Here is a 21,467-nt window from a genome sequence, read left to right as displayed (position 1 = left end):
CAGACCATTTTTTTTTTTTACCTTTATTTAACTAGGCAAGTCAGTTAAGAACAAATTCTTATTTTCAATGATGGCCTAGAAACAGTGTTCAGGGGCAGAACGACAGATTTGTACCTTGTCAGCTCGGGGGTTTGAACTTGCAACCTTCCGGTTACTAGTCCAACGTTCTAACCACTAGGCTACAAGATTCTCTGGTCTGATGAAAGTTCAGTTCAGATATCACTGTGCATAACTCAGTCAGTCATAGGCCCTGTATTGGGAAGTAACAATTCACCGATATACTGTAAGCATCGGTCGCGAATTCCAATGTTTAAGATAAAAGTGCATCGGTCCGTGGTCAGAAAATGTATTAAAATACTATGAATCCAATTGCCTCCGATTTTATTTTGATTCTTGAGGTTCACCATCAGCAATAGTTTTGGTAGTTTTGCTTTGAACAATCGGCGTACGTGGTCATTTTTAGATATACGGGGTAAAGTTGAAAATGTCATAACAAGGACACCAATCACTATTGCGAGGCGCACCCCATGGCCGAAGCGAGAGGTGAAGATCACTCCGTAAAAACGTCCAAACGGTTGAAACCTTTCGATTTTGAGATGGGGTGGAATTTGTGAACAATAAATATTTATACTTTACTAGCTCAAACACTTAATCTGCAAGTTAATTAGTGGGTGATGATGATTTCAGAACCAATCTGATAGTGGTACAGTAGATGCCTAGTCTCTCTTATGGCTCAGGTCAGTTGCATACATAGTACATACACCATAGTCATACATAATTTACACGCACGCACGTGCGCACACACACACACACACACACACGTCAGCTCAGACAGATCCAGTTCAGAGATGTGCCCAGCTCATGAGCCCCATCAGCAGCAGATTTGAGTTAAGAATGGAATAGTGAATGTGTTTACACAACAAATGCTAATGCATTGAATCGTATCGCATCAAACCAAATTAAATCGATTTGTTCTGTAATGAAACCGAATCGCACCGAATCATTTCAATCTGAAATGGATTTTTCCTGTAACTAAAACAGATTTTTCCTGAGCCCATGTGTCTAGATACATGTCGAATCGTCTTGAAAGGGAAAGATGCACATCCCTAACACCTAATGTAGAGCAGGTGATATTCTCCTCTCAGTCTCATTTAAGATGTTTTCTTTCTCTACCTGCAGGGTTCTAAGGGCTATCCAGGGCCACAAGGACAGCCTGGAGAACAGGTGAGTCGTTAGCGTTCATTGGTTCAAACTTGTCCCTTTTTATTTTAGTAAAACGCCAGGTCACTGATCTCATTATGGACCATTTTTGGGCTAGAGCATGACGCACCCGCAAGCACGCACGCACGCACGCACGCACAGTGAGAGAAAGAGACAGGCAGCTGTAGCCTGGAAGACATTTGGTAAAGTCACTCTTCAGCTGTCTCTGCGTTCTCAGCCATTCCTCAGCCACTCAAGAAGCTAACAATTAACATGTTTAACCTTTCAACACAAAACGTCCTAAAACGGAGTGCACTCACGCAGCACACTTACAAAGTAAATAATTTAAGGTGTTGAGATGACTTCAGCACCAGGTGCCACTGTGCCCCGAGGTGATTGTTCAGGCTGGAACTGGAAGGGGAGGAGCCAGAGAGAGAGTGTGTGTTCTGCTACAGTTTGGCTGTAGGGGATGGGTGAGGGCAAACAGTGCCCGTTTTATTCCTGAGTTGGCAGCATTGGTGAGGGCCAATGTTTATCTTCTTTCATCCCTCTCTTTTATCTCTTTTTTCTCTTTCTCTCTCTCCATCTCTCTCTCTTTGTCTCTTTCTCTCCCCCCCCCCCCCCCCCCCCCCCCCCTCTGCAGGGCATACCGGGACTTCCAGGAGCGACTGGGGATGCAGGTTACCCTGGCAGGCAGGTGCAGTGAATATGCTCCAGATTCCTCCATCCATCCTCTCGGCTTGTCTACATTGCACAGAATTCCACATCACTACCTGTGTACTATCATATTGCTGTACTCAGAAATGAACATCATGTCCTCCTGTCTCTCCCCTAACTACAGTAGTGACACACTCCTCAGTCTCTTTAGTGAAAAAACTGTCAACTAGTGACCCTTTTGCTTGACATGTTTATTCAAATAGCTAATACTTGACTCCTTATCATTTTGATTTCAACTATATATTGAATAACAATTATTTTGAAGAAAGGTGTTGTATAAGCATGTTGACGACGAATGTTTGAACTAAAAGTGTGTGCACAACAATGATAATAAGGAAGTCTAATGTAGCTGAGAGTATGACTGGCATGTTTCCTCATTCCTTTTTACTTCTTAAACAATTAGTCTATGCAATCACATTTTTATTTCCCTACCTGTCTAAAATGTACAATTTAGTGTTTTATGTGTGGAAGTGTGTATTGCCCCCCTGTGTAACAGACACTGTATTGTGTGACAATGGCCTCTCCTTATGCTGCTCTCCTTTGTTGCAGGGTTTGGCTGGGCCAGAAGGTAACCCAGGTCCTAAAGGTGTACGTGTAAGTACAGCTCCCTACTACCCTCCCCTCCACTTTACTCGGCTCTATTAGAGGGAATACTTAATTTCCTGAAGGGATTACCTGTCTGCTCCACCGGGAACGGCTGATCTGTTAGAGGGCCTGTGTTGTGTTAACAAGGTGCTGGCTCCCACTGCAGCAGATTCCTCTAGGAGCAGGTCTGGGATCTGTTTTCGCTCAGTCGAGCTTCTGCTCTGTTTGCGAGAGCAGCTCATTCCTTTCCTCAGGAAGCACAGGCATGCTCTCCCTCCGCTAGAGAACAGAGAGAGGAAAAAGAGCACGGGCTGGAGCATAGATAGAAAGGTTGGGAGGAGGGAATGAAGAGGTGGATAAATGAAAAGTAAAACAAACAAAAAAAGTGTAAGGAGAATCCCTCAGTTTGTCATTTTTGTTTATGCCAACATGATGTCAGAGACAGAATGACATATCAGCCTATTAGGGAAAACTACAGGGCTCAATGAGTTTGAGACATCTCTGGTAGTTTTCCATTGCTGAAGAATGTAGAAAAAGAAAGAGAGAGAGAGAGAGTCTTGCATCCATGTTGTATTATGTTTATGTGAAGGTAGAATCCAAAACATAGCAGATAAGCTGCCAGACCGCCACTATCCCAGACTGCTGTCTGCTCTTATTATAGAAGTCTCCTGTCCCCCACACTGGACTCGACTCTGCCTCTTCAAGTGTCCACTCCTCTCCCTTTTAGCTAGTCAGAATAAAAGCAAAAGCTTGCCTTCCATATTTCCCTCTCATTTTAGTGGTGATTTGTGAGGTAATGGTGACGAGGCGTTTTTTTTGCTATTCCCAGATGAGTATTATGTTCCATACTGATGAAATGTGGACATGCCTGATCTCCTCTCTCTGAGGTGGTCAGCAGATCGTAGCCTGTCAGCAAAGAGGGATGAGTAATTATAAATGTAAATGTTTTGAAAGATGCACCGCTAGTAACTTTTTTATTTTTACAACAGAGTGGAAAAATGGCCGCATATAACTTTTCTTCTCTCGGGTGGTCAGCAGCTCTTAGCCTGTCAGCTAAGAAACATATATTGAAGGTTGCACCGCATGTTACTTTTCAATCGAGCATGGATAATTGGCCACTTGAAACGTTTCTATTTGGCTCTTAGCCTGTCAGCTAAGACAGTTTTTTCCATAGATGTAACTTTTCTAGTGAGCCGCATGGATACAGGACCAGTTGACCTGCTTCCCTACCCATGAAACACTTCTATTTCACGGACGGAACTGCTTCAGCCGAATGAGACCTGGGTGAAGAGTTCCTCTGACAGAAAGATGGAATGGTAGAATGAGAGAAAGGAGAGGCGGAAAGATGGAGATTTATCCCTCTCATATCTGTCCATGAAGCCAGACAATGTATCATTAGACTGATAGCTTGGCTTCAGTTTTAAGTTAATTTTTTTTAAGTTAGTGTGTGTGCTTGCATATCGCATTTTTGTATTTAACCTTTATTTATCTAAGCAAGTCAGTTAAGAACAAATTCTTATTTACAATGACGGCCTACCAAAAGGCAAAAGGCCTCCTGCGTGGACAGGCCAGGGTTAAAAATACATTTAAAAAAAATATATATAAATATAGGACATATGTCAGCATGCCGGCACTAGAGTAGGGGTATATCGTCATCACTGATCTCTGATCTGGCTACAATCAAGACCGCTACATACGTTTACATACCTGACACGCAGAATTCCCAGAATTCAATGAGTTCAGAGACACTATTGCTTTGATGGGCTTAAGATAAACCTGTTCAGGTATTCAACAGTCTGCTCGATGTCACAGTGGTTTATTTGTATCAAATCAAATCAAATTGTACTTGTCAAATGTGCCGAATACAACAGGTGTATTACCTTACCATGAAATGCTTACTTACAAGCCCTTAACCAACAATGCAGTTAAAAAAATAGAGTTAAGAAAATATTTACCAAATAAAACTAAAGTAAAAATAAAGAATCATAAGTAACACAATAAAATAACAATAACGAGGCTATATACAGAGGGTACTGGTACCGAGTCAATTTGCAGGGGTTCCATGTACTATACCATCAGAGAGAGATGATGATTTATCTCTATGCATATACTGTACTGTAGGTCCAACAGCCTGCCTGTTCCACTTCCATTGTCTTGAGTGTGACTGATGAATCTTCAGTTCAGTAATGCCCCGCTGTCCTATCCATCAGTAGACCAAGTAAAGATATGTTGTTTCCGTACATTCTGTCCAAACAACGTCCTCCATTAGATGTTGAGGATGGTTTTAAAGACTTTATTACGTGGTCAGACACGCTCATGACAAGCCTTACTTTGCATTATACCTCCAGGCAAAGTGTTACAAACGGGTTCACATGTACTGTATGTGTGCTTTGGTTTTCAGGGTTTCATTGGGCCTCCTGGTATAGCTGGTTCAGCCGGGCAGGAAGGGGAGAGAGTAAGTATCACCTTGATTTATGCAGCATGTGCACCTAATTAAGTGTCTGTCAGGTAGGAGACATTGTCCTCTTTGTTTGCAATATAGGTGTAGGATATAACCAAGGCTACTGGCTAACTCATCCTATCAGTTGTACTCCTCTTGAACCTTCAATGTGGACAAGGACAGGACGAGGGTCGTCAATATCAGTAAACTCGGATCTAACTAAAGGCAATTCATGTTGCGTTTCATCTATTTCGGAGCTATTAAGCAACAGGAAAATATGTGGTTAGCCCTGTTAATTGTATGGTTTTATTTATAGATCCAAATGTTTGCTGATACTAACAAAGCAGCTACAGCTGTCTCTCCTCACAGAGTTCTTATAAGGACAATAAAATGTCTAATAACTACATTTTCCACAATGCAATGCCATGTTGTGTCAGTGGAAAATATGCTTCTTCATCATGAAATAAATCATAAGTCCCCTGGACCGTAGTACAGTGTTTATCTTCCCTTAATAACTTACCCTGGCAGTAAAGTCCTGTAAAACAATAAAACAAAACCTGTATGATTCATTCTGTGAGGGAGGTCTTGACTACGATTTTGTCATAGACGAATTACACAGCAAACGGCAGTCACCTTTCCTCATCTGAGAGTTTCCTTGTGTTTTTTTCCCCCCAGGGTATTCCCGGTCCTGTTGGGAAGACCGGTCCCAAAGGAAAACAGGTAATGGACTACACAACACCACACAGCTTTGAAACCCGTGATATTCCTGGACAGTGGGGAAAAAACTAGAATGGTCCGCATGCATCCTGGGTCAATAACTGTGGTCCAATTTGTGGAAATTGTCATGCGCTATCAAGAGGGCGGAACGGGGAGATAAGAAGAGAGGATCGGATAAAGAGAGAGTAGAGGAGAGGAGGTGGGAAGAATAGAGGTCAGAAAGAAGTGTTACACAACCCATAATGATGTACATCTGCTACTCCCACAGAAGTAATCATTTACCCTCAACACAGGAAGCCCTAAGGAATTTTAAAGCCAAAGCTTGCCTTCATCTGTATTCTGTGAGTGTTCATTGCTAATGTGCAAATGCACTCGGCACATTCAGTGCCAAAAGTAACAATTCACACACAGCCAAAAATAGATTACCCGTGATATAAAAACAACCTATGGACAGGATGCCAACAACATGAGGATATGCATACCTTGGCATTCAACTTGCCATTTGAGTGAGTCTCTCTCAGTGCCAGTTAGGTTGGCATAGGAAAACAGTGTCTCACATACAGAGATAGAGTAACCAAAGGCATGACATAGCGAAAAACGCTATAAAAACACAAGTGTCAGTGAGCAAGGCATCTGACAGCTTCTCTGTGCTGTGGCCAGCTGGGATACCAAGTGGGCCGATGGCCCAGACCAGGCACACCAGCATCTGTCTGAGTGAGTGGAGAGGGGTTATCAAAGCCTCCTTCTCTCTGGAACTGGAACGCTGGGGATGGAACACTCAGAGCTGGAAGTTCTGGAACACAGGGGAGAGAATGGAGAACATCAGAACATCCCACAATATGCAAATAGGCAGGTGTAGGCAGGCAAGGAGGGCCAGCGCCCTTTGCCCTGTTCGATCTGATAGGCCCACAATGAAGAGATTATACCCAGGAGCATCTGAATATCTAAAGGAGCCTCATAACTCATAACTGAACTGCCAACATTGTGTAAATGAAAACTTTTGTTGTTCTTTTGCGTGCAGGGAGTTGTTGGAGATGTTGGTGAAAGGGGTCCTCCTGGTCCTGATGGCGACGAGGTAAGATCTACGTCCCTCTTCCTCCTAAAGGGATAGTCCAAGATTTTGGCAATTAAGTCCCTTTTCTACTTACACAGAGTCAGATGAACTCGTAGCTACAATTTTGATGTCTCTGCGTGCATTTGAAGCAAGTCGAAGGTAGTTTCGCAAGCCATTTCTAACTAGCGTTAGCGCAATGACTAGGAGTCTACAGGTGCTTCCCAGTCGCTGAGCTAACGTCACTTAGCAATTTCCTTCATACTGCACGCAGAGACCTAGAAATGGTATCCATCAGTTCATCCGACTCTGTGTAAATAGTTGCCAAAATCTCACACTATCCCTTTAAGTCAAATCAAATGTGTCACACGCGCCGAATATCACTGGTGTAGACTTTAAGCTTGCTTACAAGCCTTTCCCAATGATGCAGGGTCTAAAAATAATAATATAAATGTAAAATAAAATAGTAGCACAAGAGGATTTAAATAAGATACACAAGTACCAGATCCATGTGCAGCGGTAGGAGCTATCTGAGGTCGACAGTACGTGACAGCAGGGGGAAGTTACTAGGCATCAGGATAGATAATAATAACAGTCACATAAAGAACAGAGTAGCAGCAGCAAATGATCAGTGTAAAAGAGTGTAAGTGTGATTGTGTAATGTGTATGTATGTGTGTGTGTGTGTGTGTGTTTTTGTATGTAGTGTTTGTGAATGTATGTGGGAGTGTCAATGTAGGGTGTGTGAGTGAGTGTGTATATGGTGTGTATGGTCAGTGCAGGATAGAGTCCGTGATAGTACCATTCATAGATAGTTTGGGTACCATTCATTTACTATTTAGCAGTCTGGCTATTAAGCAGTCTTATGGCTTGGGAGGAGAAGCTGTCTCAGAGCCTATTAGTCCGAGAGCCGATGCTGTGGTACCCTTTGCCTGTTTCCGGTTGCCATGTTTGTATACTCTATTCAGTCTCTAGCAAAAAAATCACACTCCAGGAACAATGTTGTGCACCCCTGCCCTATGTCTTGTGCCCTGCTCTATGACCTTTAGGAGATTAGCTCTGCTGAGCTGAGTTGTGCCATGCACAGTATATAGACAGAGCAATTGTTCTCGTTTGGCCTCCGAAACGCCAGGGTTGACTCAACCGCATGGCTTAGATTAGAACACACTCTCTGGACTGTTTCTCTGGACGTCTGTAGCTCTGGATGAATGAGCTCAGCCCAGGCCTAGCAGTCTGTAACGTTTTAGAGCTCAATGTGTTGAGATGACCTGCAATCCGTTACAATTTCGCAGGGCTGTCTGTGTTGGGCAGATTCCAACAGAACAGCAGGTTACAGGGAATCACTTTATTGAGCTGGCAAAGTATACTGCAGATGAGCAAATCGGGAAACTGATAGTTTTTTTTATTGATTTAAAAAGTTCTGTAAAAGCACTGTTTAATGTATGTAGACTGAGGAGCAACAAATAAGTGAGTGTGGTTCACAGCACACCATGGTTTGTGTTATGATTAGCTGTGTCTGGGTGTGCCAGACTGCATGATACTGTAATTTGGAGAAAAGCTTTACTATCCTGTGTGTGGCCTGGGCGTGTGTGTATGTCTCTGTGTGTGTGTGTGTGTGTGTGCCTGGGTGCATGCGCGTGTTTATGTTCACATGTGTGTCCATTGCTACCCTGTACTCATGATGTTCCTGTGCTGTCCTATAGGGGCCTGCTGGTGGGACTGGCATGGGTGGCTTCCCAGGTCTGAGGGTGAGTGTTACACAACATTACACATCAGCCTTTCTAGGGATTTTTTTCCTAGCCACCGTGCCTCTACATCGGCATTGCTTGCTCTCTGGGGTTTTAGGCTTGATTTCTGTGATAACTTTGTGATAACTGCTGTTTAAAAAAAATAGCTCTATAAATACATTTGATGAATATCTTTATTCATCTGTCATCTGGTCAAGGTCTAACGTTTTTATCTTTATGTCGTAGATGTTGACGTTCACTACAGCAGTATCTTAGCACCCTCTTTGATTGCAGTGTGCATTCATTCATTTTATCATTCATTCATTCTGTTGTGTTTGATTTTGATGCAGTTTGGGGAAGCTGTTGGATTTAGTAGTGTCTGATGCCGTTGATTCCTCTCTACAGTTCTTCTCTCATGCAGATGTAGGCTCTTAATTTGATCACTTGTTACTCAGAATTGTCCTGCAAAGCAGGAAACACAAACGTGCGTTGTATTTGAGTTTTAAAACGCCTTCTAAAGTGTGTAGATTTTCCCTAAAGAGAAATGCATCAGCCTCTACAAAAATGTCCATGAATTATAATCCACATAATAATTTAGCTCTTCTTGCTGCAGGATTATTTTCCCGCTGTAGAAAACTGGCTCAAATTAAGATCCTACATCTGTACAGTGTATTATATCCACATCAAGCCCAACTTCACATTTGTCTGTAGATTAGATCAGATGTTTTTGCATAACTGTTTTGTATACTGGAAGAGTAAACATTCTGATGAATGGGGAATCTGCTCTGACATACTCTGATAAATGGGAATCTCTAACTAGTACCCTTCGTTTCTTGGAGAGGTACTGTGCCAATACTCCAACCAAGGTAATTTGCTTTGAATGGTAACAATATATTCTTCACCCTGCCTACTGTGAAACGCTTAGTACTGTGCTCTGCAGGTCATGACTGCCCTGCCAAAGGTGGATTACCAATATTTGATTAACTTTAAAGACATGGCGGCCTGTCAAGCCCTGAGCTAAGTGAGGGAGAGGGAGAGAGAGAAGACCAAAAGAGGTCCCTCTTTAAATTACGTTCAGCTTATAAAGGCTCCTTCGTAATGCCTTCAGAAGCACTACATAAGTGTTACAAAGCATCTTTAACCATACGTCATGTTTTATAAAGGGTTCATAAATGTGGCACAACTGTGTGTAACTATCACCAATTGTCAAATGTGACTGTGAGACGTGAGACGTGAATATGAGGGGGATTTGTATTTAGCTGAGCCTTGCTAGCTACATTTAGGCTAGCTAGCTTTTTTTGTGAAGTCACTGAAATGATCGGAAATAACCATTGAGGTAGCTACAGTATAGAATCTAATTTAACACTTAACTACTACAAACAAATTTAAATAGCAATACATAAAGGTTAACTTATTTGTTTTTCGCTGTCCAGTGGCAGCTCATCACATGATCAGTGTCTCGTCAGCAACACTAAGAAAGTACTTCCGGGACACTTAAATGTGTCAATAACTATTAATGATCTATACAAATAATTATCTAAACATTAATTTAACAATGATTCATATTTGTTCATATTTAAGTGACATTTGCATTAAATGTGGATTTAGAAACATGTACCAATGTCAAATAAATGCCCTCAATACAAATGACTGTATATAGAGTTGAAGTCGGAAGTTTACATACACCTTAGCCAAATACATTTAAACTCAGTTTTTCACAATTCCTGTCATTTAATCGTAGTAAAAATTCCCTGTTTTAGCTCAGTTAGGATTACCACTTTATTTTTCAGAATGAGAAATGTCAGAATAATTGTAGAGAGAATGATTTATTTCAGCTTTTATTTCTTTCATCACTTTCCCAGTGGGTCAGAAGTTTACCTAGTATTTGGTAGCATTGCCTTTAAATTGTTTAACTTGGGACAAATGTTTTGGGTAGACTTCCATAAGCTTCCCACAATAAGTTTGGTGAATTTTGGCCCATTCCTCCTGACAGAGCTGGTGTAACTGAGTCATGTTTGTCGGCCTCCTTGCTCGCGCACGCTTTTTCAGTTCTGCCCACAAATGTTCTATAGGATTAAGGTCAGGGCTTTGTGATGGCCACTCCAACACCTTGACTTTGTTGTCCTTTAGAAGAATGCTTGGGGTCATTGTCCATTTGGAAGACCCATTTGTGACCAAGCTTTAACTTTCTGACTGATGTCTTGAGATGTTGCTTCAATATATCCACATAATTTTCCTCCCTCATGATGCCATCTATTTTGTGAAGTTCACCAGTCCCTCCTGCAGTAAGGCACCCCCACAACATGATGCTGCCACCCCGTACTTCACGGTTGGGATGGTGTTCTTCTGCTTGCAAGCATCCCCCTTTTTCCTCCAAACATAACGATGGTCATTATGGCCAAACAGTTATATTTTTGTTTCATCAGACCAGAAGACATTTCTCCAAAAAGTACGATCTTTGTCCCCATGTGCAATTGCAAACCGTAGTCTGGCTTTATTTATGGCAGTTTTGGAGCAGTGGCTTCTTCCTTGCTGAGCGGCCTTTCAGGTTATGTCGATATAGGACTCGTTTTACTGTGGATATAGATACTTTTGTACCTGTATCCTCCAACATCTTCTCAAGGTCCTTTGCTGTTGTTCTGGGATTGATTTGCACTTTTCGCACCAAGTACGTTCATCTCTAGGAGACAGAACGCGTCTCCTTCCTGAGCGGTATGACGGCTGCGTGGTCCCATGGTGTTTATACTTGCATACTATTGTTTGTACAGATCAACATGGTACCTACAGGCGTTTGGAAATTGCTCCCAAGGATGAACCAGACTTGTAGAGGTCTACAGGGTTTTTTCTGAGGTCTTGGCTGATTTCTTCTGATTTTCCCATGATGTCAAGAGTTTAAAGGTAGGCCTTGAAATATATCCACATGTACACCTCCAATTGACTTAGATGATGTCAGTTAGCCTATCAGAAGCTTCTAAAGCCATGACATAATTTCCTGGAATTTTCCAAGCTGTTTAAAGGCACAGTCAACTTAGTGTATGTTAACTTCTGACCAATTGGAATTGTGATACAGTGAATTATAAGTGAAATAATCTGTCTGTAAACAATTGTTGGAAAAATTACTTGTGTCTTGCACAAAGTAGATGTCCTAACCGACTTGCCAAAACTATAGTTTGTTAACAAGAAATGTGTGCAGTGGTGGTAAACTCCCGACTTAAACTGTATGGAATACATATTGTCTTAGAGCAAGAACTATTCTCGGTGCCACAGTAAAAGTATATCAGGGAATACTGTAGGGTCTGTAGAATGTATATATGGTGTCATTTCAAGGGTCTCTGAATAATACAGAGTTTTGCTGACCTTTTAGTCCACCCATTCCATTGGTGGCTGAATCACATCACATGTGCGCTTACTACAGAAAACCTGCTAACCAAACAACAGTACATGGACATTCTCACTGAATTCAATGGCAACTACGTACACGCAAAAATGTTCTTAGATTTTTCCCAGACCTTTTTTTCAGGAAATCCAAAACCTGGAAGTAGGCAATAAAACCTGGAAGTAGGCAATAAAATATAACAGATTTTAAATGGCCCTACCAAAATGTTTTGGTACTTTAGTGTGTGTGTCATCCTGCATCACATCATTTTGGGGTAAGTTGAGGTCAGGTCCAATACTGACTATGCACCCAAGAGGTTGGGCCGTCCAATAAATGTTTTAGTAAAATATAATATAATTTATAACATTTTGCAGACATTTTATCCAAAGCGACTTACAGTACAGTCATTTGTGAAAACATTTTTACGTATGAGTGGTCCCGGGAATCGAACCCAATATCCTGGGGTTGCAATGCTCTACCAAGATGCATGACAGGGTTATAAATGCTTTGTGAAGTCTCAATTTAATATGATTTATAAGGCCTTTATTAAATGGTGCTTATGTCACCCTTTATAAAGCACAGAATTATGTCATATTTGACGTAGTGGGTCATGTCACATTTGACATTGGTGGTTATGTCACACTTTTATGCGACATTTATTAACCCTTTAAAGCATGACATATGGTTATAGATGATTTGATACACATTTATGTAGTATTTATGAAGGCTTTATGAGGGCTTACCAAGCCTTTACAGGCCTGGGCAACTCCAGTCCTCGGGGGCCTGATTGGTGTTACACTTTTCCCCGATCCCTAGCAAACACACCTGATTTAAACTAATTACATTCTTAACTGAAGATCAGGATTAGTTGATTATTGGAGTCAGCTGTGTTAGCTGGGTCTAGGGAAAAAGTGTGACACCAATCAGGCCACAGATGACTGGAGATGCCCAGGCCTGCTATAAGCAGAGAGAGAGAGAGATAAAGAGAGAGATGGAGAGAGGGAGGAGGGGGGGGGGGGGGGGGGGGTTAGAGAGCCTGTCCTAGTGCTGTCTCCTGAGAGGGAGAGAGAGTGGGATGAGTGAAAGAAATCCATAGCAGCTCTTCTCTAAACTCATACATACTCCCATGCCATTTTAAGTCATCAAAACATGTCAAAGTGTCCATCCAGGCCATATAAACAGTATAGTGTTGCACCGTAATGATAGATACTGTATTACCTCCACCCATGACCTAGACCGTACCCCATCCCTCATACCCCCATGACCTCCATAACCCATTCCTCCCCACGGGGCTGCTGAGGTGAAGTGAGGTTTGGTCCCTGACCCTGGCCCCCCCCGGGAAAGCTGTGTTGGCCAGAGCATGGGAGGTTGGGAACCCTCTCTCTCCATCAGACAGATTTACGGGGTCACCACAAGCGGCGCTCAGAGGGATGGAGATTCCTCAACCGTTGCCACGGCATCCGGCCATAACTCAACCGCTACACCTTAACTCAACCGTAACTCAACTGCCACGCCAAGATCCACACAGAGTCTGACTTGCCTGAACTACTGTTACAAGATGGCACCCAGGCAGCATGACTTACGTACCCCGGGAATTTGATCTGACTCAGATGGAGGGCTCTGACCCATCCCTACAAATCAAGCTGTTCTCTGGACAGGATGTAGCATGGACATGGTCAGGTCAGGCTACTGGAAGTTAGGCCTACCAGGGAAACACAGCCAGCTCTATTCCAGCCGAGACAAAAAAGTTGAGGCAAAACTTGTAGGATATAGATCATCCTGCTCTTATTGCTATTCAACATCACACATATTCTCTTGCATTTTCTATTCCCGGTGTACTGTATGTCTACGACAAAAACTGTTGATGAGTGTTCATCTTTGAGAAATAGTTCATGTAAAGTACCTACATTTAGGATAAAGTATTTAAGTGTAATGTACAATCCAGGAAGGGACACATGATGACAGGTCTCGATTTGTTAAACTGAATGGCTGGCTGGTAAAGTTGCCAATTGGATCAATTCCGTTCATGTAGTTACATACTGTGCTCACATATTTATAGGCCATGTTATGTTTTACAGTCACTAATGTATTTTCAATTCAGTACAACATTATTGTAAGTGCAGGTACTTTACGTGAAATATTACTCAAACGTGATCATTTTGAACAGCAGCTCTTCGTCCACAATGTCTCCCTATCTGGAAAGCATCTATGTGGTGTTTACAAAGACTTCGCGAATGCTTTGTCAAGTCTTTAGAAGTAGTGGTTTGTTTAAAGTGAGACCGAAGTGGGCCTACATTAATGGCTGCCTACAGTATACAGGGCTCTGTCATGTCAGACATTTAACCCCAGAGGAGAAGCGGTCCCACAGCAGATCCCCATTCAACCCATCCCAACTCTACGAACCCGGGACACTTCCATCATGCTGGAATTAGAATCACATGTCTTCCAGGCATTTGTTACGTGAGAGGAAGCCCAACTAGTGTGGCGACTGATTCCTCATGTCACTCTGCCCCCGCCCCGTGAAGAAGTCTTTCAAATTCACATTTCAGACAAATTGGTGGCCTCTCCTCTGCTGATTGATCCACATCTAACTCTCTAGCCCACACTATCACCCCTGCCGTCCTTATGCAGGAGACAGACATGCAGGCCCTCTCCACCACTATTCCTTAATCCTCTCCGTCTGTCCTCCAAAACTCATCTTGTTGCTTCATTTTTCTCCCTTGACTTTTTCCTTGAAGCATCGTGACCTAATTCTGGAGAGCTTCGTTTTAAGCAAAGTCGTGGCCGTGAGTCTCGACACTGTTAGATCCTATAGCATGTTCCCTCAGTACAGCCATGATGGATCAGATCTGCTTGGCGTATGCCATTTTGACTGACAGACTGGGTTGTGTTGTGTGGTTGGTCCTATCCATCATGGTTATTTCTGTGTGGTTGGGTTTCGTGTGTCTTGTCATTAAGCAAAACCTCAGAACACAACCAGTACTGTGGTTGAATGGCTTTCTGCACGGATGCTCATCACCCTGTTTACATACTGTATATGTGAATGCCTGAGTTCCCTTCCCAAATGATGGTGGAATGGGAATCTCTGATTGAGCTGGTGCTGTATGTTTGACACAAAGCCAATATGTCTATTTTAAACCACACATATAAAACAAAATAGGAAAAATAGTTTTTACCTTTTCTTCCATTGACATTTTCTCTCCAGGAAAAAGAGAGAGAGAGTGGTGTGTGAAGCTTTGCATTCAGAGCCAAAGGGTAATAAACTCTTAAATGTACACACTCTAATGGGGCCAACACGCACACATATAATTTAATGGTACACATTCCATAGGTCTGATGTGTGCAACATATATGATCCTCTGTTACTGTGGCGTTGTGTTCGATTGTTTTAAAGGAATACAGGAATTCACCAATGTGGTTTTCCTGACGTTTCTCTAATCATTGGTTTCTCATGTGGGGAAGAAGAGAGAGAGAGAGGGAGATTAAACCCTCCCGCAGGCAGCAGGTGGTGTCCATCTTATCTGTCGTTCCCTCGTATTGTAGCTGTGTGTGGGATATTGAAGTTTGATTCGCTGGATCAATTGGTTGGCCCTGAGAGGAGAGTGGTGGGGTATCGCCTTACGCCAATTGTCTGTTTTCAGCCCGTAACTTTCATATGCCCTCAGTTGAAAGCATTCTTTATGAAGTGCGTGCGATTTGTCTCCATCCCGCCGTGCCATTAGCCAGGGAGGTTGAGCATCAAACACAAAGTCATACTGAGACCAGATGGACCTCTGCTTTTAAGCCACATGTCCTTAATGACATCGCATTAAGCTCTTTGAGGGGCGCTGGTTGCTCGCCGGATGGAGTTTCCTCAACCGTTGCCAAGGCAGCTTTGTGAAGCCTCACAAAAAAACGGAACTCATCACGAGGGGCCGCAGTGCCTCGTGGGTCTGCGTACCCACATCGATACCCGCGATTCTACACATTTTTCCATGGGGCCGGAGAGAAGATTTTGCGATTTTATAACTAATTTCATGCAATTATACTAATTTTGCCATAGAGTGGTCAATGTTTGCAGTTTTTAATATGATAACTGATGATCAATGCTCCCCACCCCGTCGGTATTTCAACCATTCTTACTACTACTGGCCGCTTGACTACCTTAACAAACTAAAAAATGTTTGCTGACATGGGCTAATTGAGTGACTGCTGATGCACTACCAAATTTCGAAATTGCACCTTGTGCATTCTATATATTTTTTATTATTCTTGACAGCAAGTTGAGGCCCGGACTGATTTCACCCCTGCATTAGGGGCTCCCAGTGGTCTAAGACACTGCATCTCAGTGCAAAAGGTGTCATTGCAGTACCTGGTTCAAATCCAGGCTGCATCCCATCTGGCTGTGATTGGGAGTCCCATAGGGCGGCTCGCAAGTGGGCCCAGCATTGGCCAGGGTAGGCTGTCATTGTAAATAAGAATTTGTTCTTAACTAACTTGCCTAGTTAAATGAAGGTAAAATTAGAACAAAGGACAACTGCTTTCAGTTATTAATCCTCAGCTGCTCTTACCTCTTCTACTAAAGTCTCCAGGGAGCCCCTAATACAACTGATTATTTACCAAACCACTCTGTGTTTTACAACTGCATTCACTTATTCATTCTCAGCTGCTCTTATAGTACCTGTTCTCTGAAGTCCTCATGAATCATAATTTACCACGTTTTAGAATGTGAAGAAGCCTTACTGGTTTCTGTGACAGCGGATAAAAGCGGCTAACAGCGGCTAAAAGTAGGAGGAAGCAAAGGTACAGGCTGGCTCTGATGAAGAGGAGCCGTATCTGTGTGTGTGCGCGTGTGCATTCCTGTGTGTTTGTGCGTGTACTTTATCAGTCCCTGCTGTGTTTGCTGGAGCTGCATTTCTCTCCAGATCTGATGACAATCCCCTCAAAGCACAGCATTGGGAAACCGAGCCACACTGGTAGGCCAGTAGGCCTGGAACGCATAGAATCACTTACAGAGCTCGCCTTCGGTCCCACACCCTCGGTCAGTATAATTACAATGATTAGAACAATCATTCAGACCCTTTTCCAGCAGCACAGTGCCCTGTCCATGTCACAGCTGGTTAGATGTGATGTTGCAGTTGTGCACCCGCTGTGTTCCAGTCATGTGGACGGCCCAACTCTGAACGGACGCTTTATTGTCAGCACAGGCACAGCTTGGAAGTCATAATAGGCATTGACTCACAGGAATGTAGTGTTTAGGCCCAGGCGGTAACTGCATGTGTCAAAATAATGGGCTGCGAGTGGGAAACGGATGTATTGGATGTTTCCTGTGAAACATGTCCTTCATTGTCTTGCGCCGTAAATCTGAGCCAGTATAATACATACTGTACACTTGATGAAGTGTGTGTGTTTGTGTGTGTGCTGCGCGCATGCGTGCTGTATCTTACCCTACTCCCCCTTCTCTCCACAGGGAGACCAAGGACCTGAGGGACAGCGAGGACTGACTGGCATAGTGGGAACTATGGTAACTACCCACCCTCTCCTCTCTTTTCCGTTCTCTTCCTCTCTTCCGTTTTCCAGTCAGTCTCTCTGCATCTATCGGTCTCTGTATCGTCCTTTGTTCTCTTTTTCAAAATGGCTGCCACTGAGGACTCCCTCTCCTGTTCCTTCTCTCTATTAGGGCCTGACTGGAAATGCGGGGCTGCCTGGATTGAAAGGTGATAAGGTGATCTAAATATTTATATTATTGTGAGTGATCTATCCCAGTGTGTGGATGAGGAGAGTGTGTTTTACATTCAAGTACACAGTGAAGGGAACGGGATGGGAGTAACAGAAGAGAGGAATGAGGATTTGATATGCAGTACAGAACCTAGAGCCTAAGAGAGTTATTCGGCTGTCCCCATAGGAGAACCCTTTAAGACAAACATTTTGGTTCCAGGTAGAACCCTTTTGGGTTCCATGTAGAACCCTTTCCACAGAGAGTTCAACATGAAACGCAAAAGGGTTCTACCTAGAAGCAAAAAGTTATCCTATGGGTACAGCCGAATAACCCTTTGCGAACCCTTTTTTCTAAGAGTGTACATCTCGGTACAGTATAAACTTGAGAAATAGAGATGTGTTTTTTAAATGTCTTCCCCCTTTCTGGGTCTGTTGTACCCCTGACTATGATTGTTTCCCCTTTTCTGGGTCTGTTGTACCCCTGACTATGATTGTTTCCCCCTTTCTAATGATTACAGTTCATCAATAACACTCTTGATCTTGATTGCTGCTTGACTTTGGTAGGATGTACCTCCTATCGGATGGGTTAGATAGACACCTGAACATGGATGGGGAAGCAGTGTGTCCCTCCCTGTGTTAACACTGTTCTCCGAGGAGCAAGTTGTTTGTATTATATCTCTGTGTGATGCTGTAACATTCAGGGCGAACCTGGACTAAGGGGGGAACCAGGAAAGATTGGTTACCAAGGTGACAAGGTAGGTTTCCCATCCGTCTGAATATGTTTATTGATTTTAAACTATGCTGGGTCCCTTGCGACACACACACACACACACACACGCACACACACACACACACACATACATACATACATACATACATAGAAAAAAAAAGTAAAAGAGAGGGAGTCAGATAATGAGTGATGGAGGGAATAGGAGCATTAACAAGTGTTGTGTGTTTGTTTGTGCCCCCAGGGTTCTGCTGGCTTACCTGGACCTCCTGGACTCCTTGGGAAAACAGGCCCACCTGTACGTAGTGTGTGTGTGTGTGTGTGTGTGTGTGTGTGTGTGTGTGTGTGTGTGTGTGTGCGTCACCTAATTAATGTAACGACCCCAGTAAACACCCTGTACCTTTTTAGAGACTTTCACTTTGTTACAAACAGACCATATAACTGTCCGAAACTTTAAACTCTGAAAACGATGATGACAAATTCACGCAACATATTTAGACCATCTGTTGGGTCCTGCATGAGTCGATGACAGGCAACAAGGGAGTATGTTCTATAGTCCTAGCATAGTTTTTTTTTTTTACACTGAATTAGTATGTTTAACATAGAAAGCTAAAACCTGCACAGTTTGGCATAGTATTAAGTGAATACACCGCAAAGACGCTCCCATATTTTAAAGCTGTCCTATTACGTGTACGCTTCACATCTGCCTGAGCAAGTGTTTGCCCTCCCTGGCATATCCACTTGGGCTGTAGACGCCAGTCAGTCAGCCTCTGTGGCATCACAGCAAGACCATATGATTATTTGTTTTGACCAAACAATAAACACCAAACAAAAAAAGCTCTGATAATACTTGTATTTCCCTTTTTGACCCACATTTTAAATCGCAGAATATCAAAAGTGGCACATAAACACAAGCCACAAGCAGGAACCAATCGGATGCTCGAGGGCGGGGGGGGGGGGGGGGGGGGGTTGTTACTGCAGATCCAGGAATACCCACATGCAGGAACGCCCCGAATTGCGGGCCGCAATCACACACCATTGGTCACTGTGGCGTCACAGAAAGACCATATTAATATTTGACAAAACAATACACACCGTGCCTTCCTTCTCAGAAACATTGGCAACTGTCAGATAAGCTTTTATATGCCTCATGTTGTTTTTGTGCAAAATATACGTTATGCATGTGTGGGTGTCTGTGTGTGAGAGTGAAAGAGAAGAAGAGAGAATGATGCTTGGCATTCGTTAAGTAAAAAAAGGTTTTGATGTTTCCAGTATTTGTGTTCATGTTTTCACGTTTCTCTGTTTGACAGGGTAAGATGGGTGACATTGGACCGCAGGGACCTCCCGGCCCACCAGGACCTGAGGTAAGACAACAAACACTGATATCATTAAAGCCGCACTCTGTTAGATGTGTGATATTACAGTCTGTAGCATGCTAATTGAGCTACTGATAATGCTCAGTATTCTATCATAAACGTCTTTCATATAGTGCTATAAATGGTAAAACAAGCAAACCAAGCAAACTGTACCAATCATAAAAACATATCATCCTGATATAAATGTCTGTTCCTACAAAGTGTTGTTTTAGTCAAGTTCAAATTCTTGCTCTGCTGGGACCTTATCGTGCACCTGTCCTATTACCTGTCAGAGATGAGATTGTTTCAAGTTCCAGTTTCAACTTTAGTGTCCCAGAGGGAAATTGGTGGCAGAGATGAGACAGCAGAGATGCTCTATTACCTGTGTTCTGCCCAGAGGACAGGTTGTAAACAGATACACTGGGAAAAATACAACGGGACAGGATGGAAGTCACTGATCCTCCAGTCTAAACACAAACATGACCATAAAACACTATAACTACACGAACACCATAAAACCCTACCAGCCCCACGTCTCGCTCTGTGTCTTTACTCTCTAATTAGACTGTGTGTAAAAGCAACTTGGGCACAGGTCCATATTAACTCTAGTTATTGCCTGATAGTGCCTTTGTTTGGCGTCTATCACTAGGGTTGCTCCCAGGTTGTGTCAGCTGAACATACACAAAGAAAGTTACATCGACACACACACAGATAAGACAGTGTGTAGAAGCGATTGGGCACAGGTCCAGTGTAGTGATTTTTTTATGATATCTACAGTACCAGTCAAAAGTTTGGAAACGCCAACTCATTCAAGGGTTTTTCTTAATTTTTTACTATTTTCTACACTGTAGAATAATAGTGGAGACATAAAAACTCTGAAAAGAACCACACACGGAATAATTTTGTAACCAAAAAAGTGTTCAACAAATCTAAATATATTTTATATTTGAGATTCTTCAAAGTAGTCACCCTTTTCCTTGATGACAGCTTTGAGCGCTCTTGGCATTATCTCAACCAGCTTCATGAGGTAGTCACCTGGAATGCATTTCAATTAACAGGTGTGCCTTGTTAAAAGTTCATTTGAGAAATGTCCTAACTTCCAAATGCATTTAAGCAAATCAGTTGTGTTGTGATAAGGCAGTGGTGGTATGCTGAAGATAGCCCTATTTGGTAAAAGACCAAGTCCATATTATGACAAGTACAGCTCAAATAAGCAAAGAGAAATGACAGTCCATCATTACTTTAACACATAAAGGTCAGTCAATCCAGAACATTTCAAGAACTTTGAAAGTTTCTTCAAGTGCAGTCGCAAAAACCATCAAGCACAATGATGAAACTGGCTCTCATGAGGACCACCACAGGGAAGGAAGACCCAGAGTCACCTTTGCTGCAGAGGATAAGTTCATTAGTTACCAGCCTCTGAAATTTCTGCCCAAATAAATGCTTCACAGAGTTCAAGTAACAAGACACATCAAAACATCAACTGTTCAGAGGAGACTGCGTGAATCAGACCTTTACGATCAAATTGCTGCAAAGAAACCATTACTAAAGGACACCAATAAAAAGAAGAGACTTGCTTAGGCCAAGAAACATGGGCAATGTGAGACGCAGAGTAGGTGAACGGATGATCTCCGCGTGTGTGGTTCCCACCGTGAAGCATGGAGCAGGAGGTGTGATGGTGTGGGGGTGCTTTGCTGGTGACACTGTTAGTGATTTATTTAGAATTCAAGGCACACTTAACAAGGATGGCTACCACAGTATTCTGCAGCGATACGCCACCCAAGTTTAACATGTGCTCTTTATGACTGAATGTAAAAATGAGGTGAATTCAAACATTTTATACTTCTCAAAAGGCATTGAATTGATGGAACAACCCA

The 21,467-nt window shown here is 42.8% G+C and overlaps 1 protein-coding gene across 1 annotated transcript in view; it reads left to right on the top strand.

The window, feature by feature from the left end:
* Positions 1 to 21,467, top strand: part of LOC139406790 (collagen alpha-1(XXIV) chain-like) — a 185,092-nt gene that overhangs the window by 69,984 nt on the left and 93,641 nt on the right. Inside the window, exons 8-19 of the mRNA XM_071149826.1 lie at positions 1,180 to 1,224; positions 1,844 to 1,897; positions 2,467 to 2,511; positions 4,904 to 4,957; positions 5,618 to 5,662; positions 6,681 to 6,734; positions 8,412 to 8,456; positions 17,261 to 17,314; positions 17,471 to 17,515; positions 18,210 to 18,263; positions 18,480 to 18,533; positions 19,546 to 19,599. Of these exons, the coding sequence (XP_071005927.1) occupies positions 1,180 to 1,224; positions 1,844 to 1,897; positions 2,467 to 2,511; positions 4,904 to 4,957; positions 5,618 to 5,662; positions 6,681 to 6,734; positions 8,412 to 8,456; positions 17,261 to 17,314; positions 17,471 to 17,515; positions 18,210 to 18,263; positions 18,480 to 18,533; positions 19,546 to 19,599 (603 nt within the window). The remainder of the gene's footprint in view (positions 1 to 1,179; positions 1,225 to 1,843; positions 1,898 to 2,466; positions 2,512 to 4,903; positions 4,958 to 5,617; positions 5,663 to 6,680; positions 6,735 to 8,411; positions 8,457 to 17,260; positions 17,315 to 17,470; positions 17,516 to 18,209; positions 18,264 to 18,479; positions 18,534 to 19,545; positions 19,600 to 21,467) is intronic.

This window comes from Oncorhynchus clarkii, chromosome 4, assembly GCF_045791955.1.
Source record: "Oncorhynchus clarkii lewisi isolate Uvic-CL-2024 chromosome 4, UVic_Ocla_1.0, whole genome shotgun sequence".
In the NCBI taxonomy this organism is placed as follows: domain Eukaryota; kingdom Metazoa; phylum Chordata; class Actinopteri; order Salmoniformes; family Salmonidae; genus Oncorhynchus; species Oncorhynchus clarkii.
This window is presented reverse-complemented; position numbering and strand designations above follow the sequence as displayed.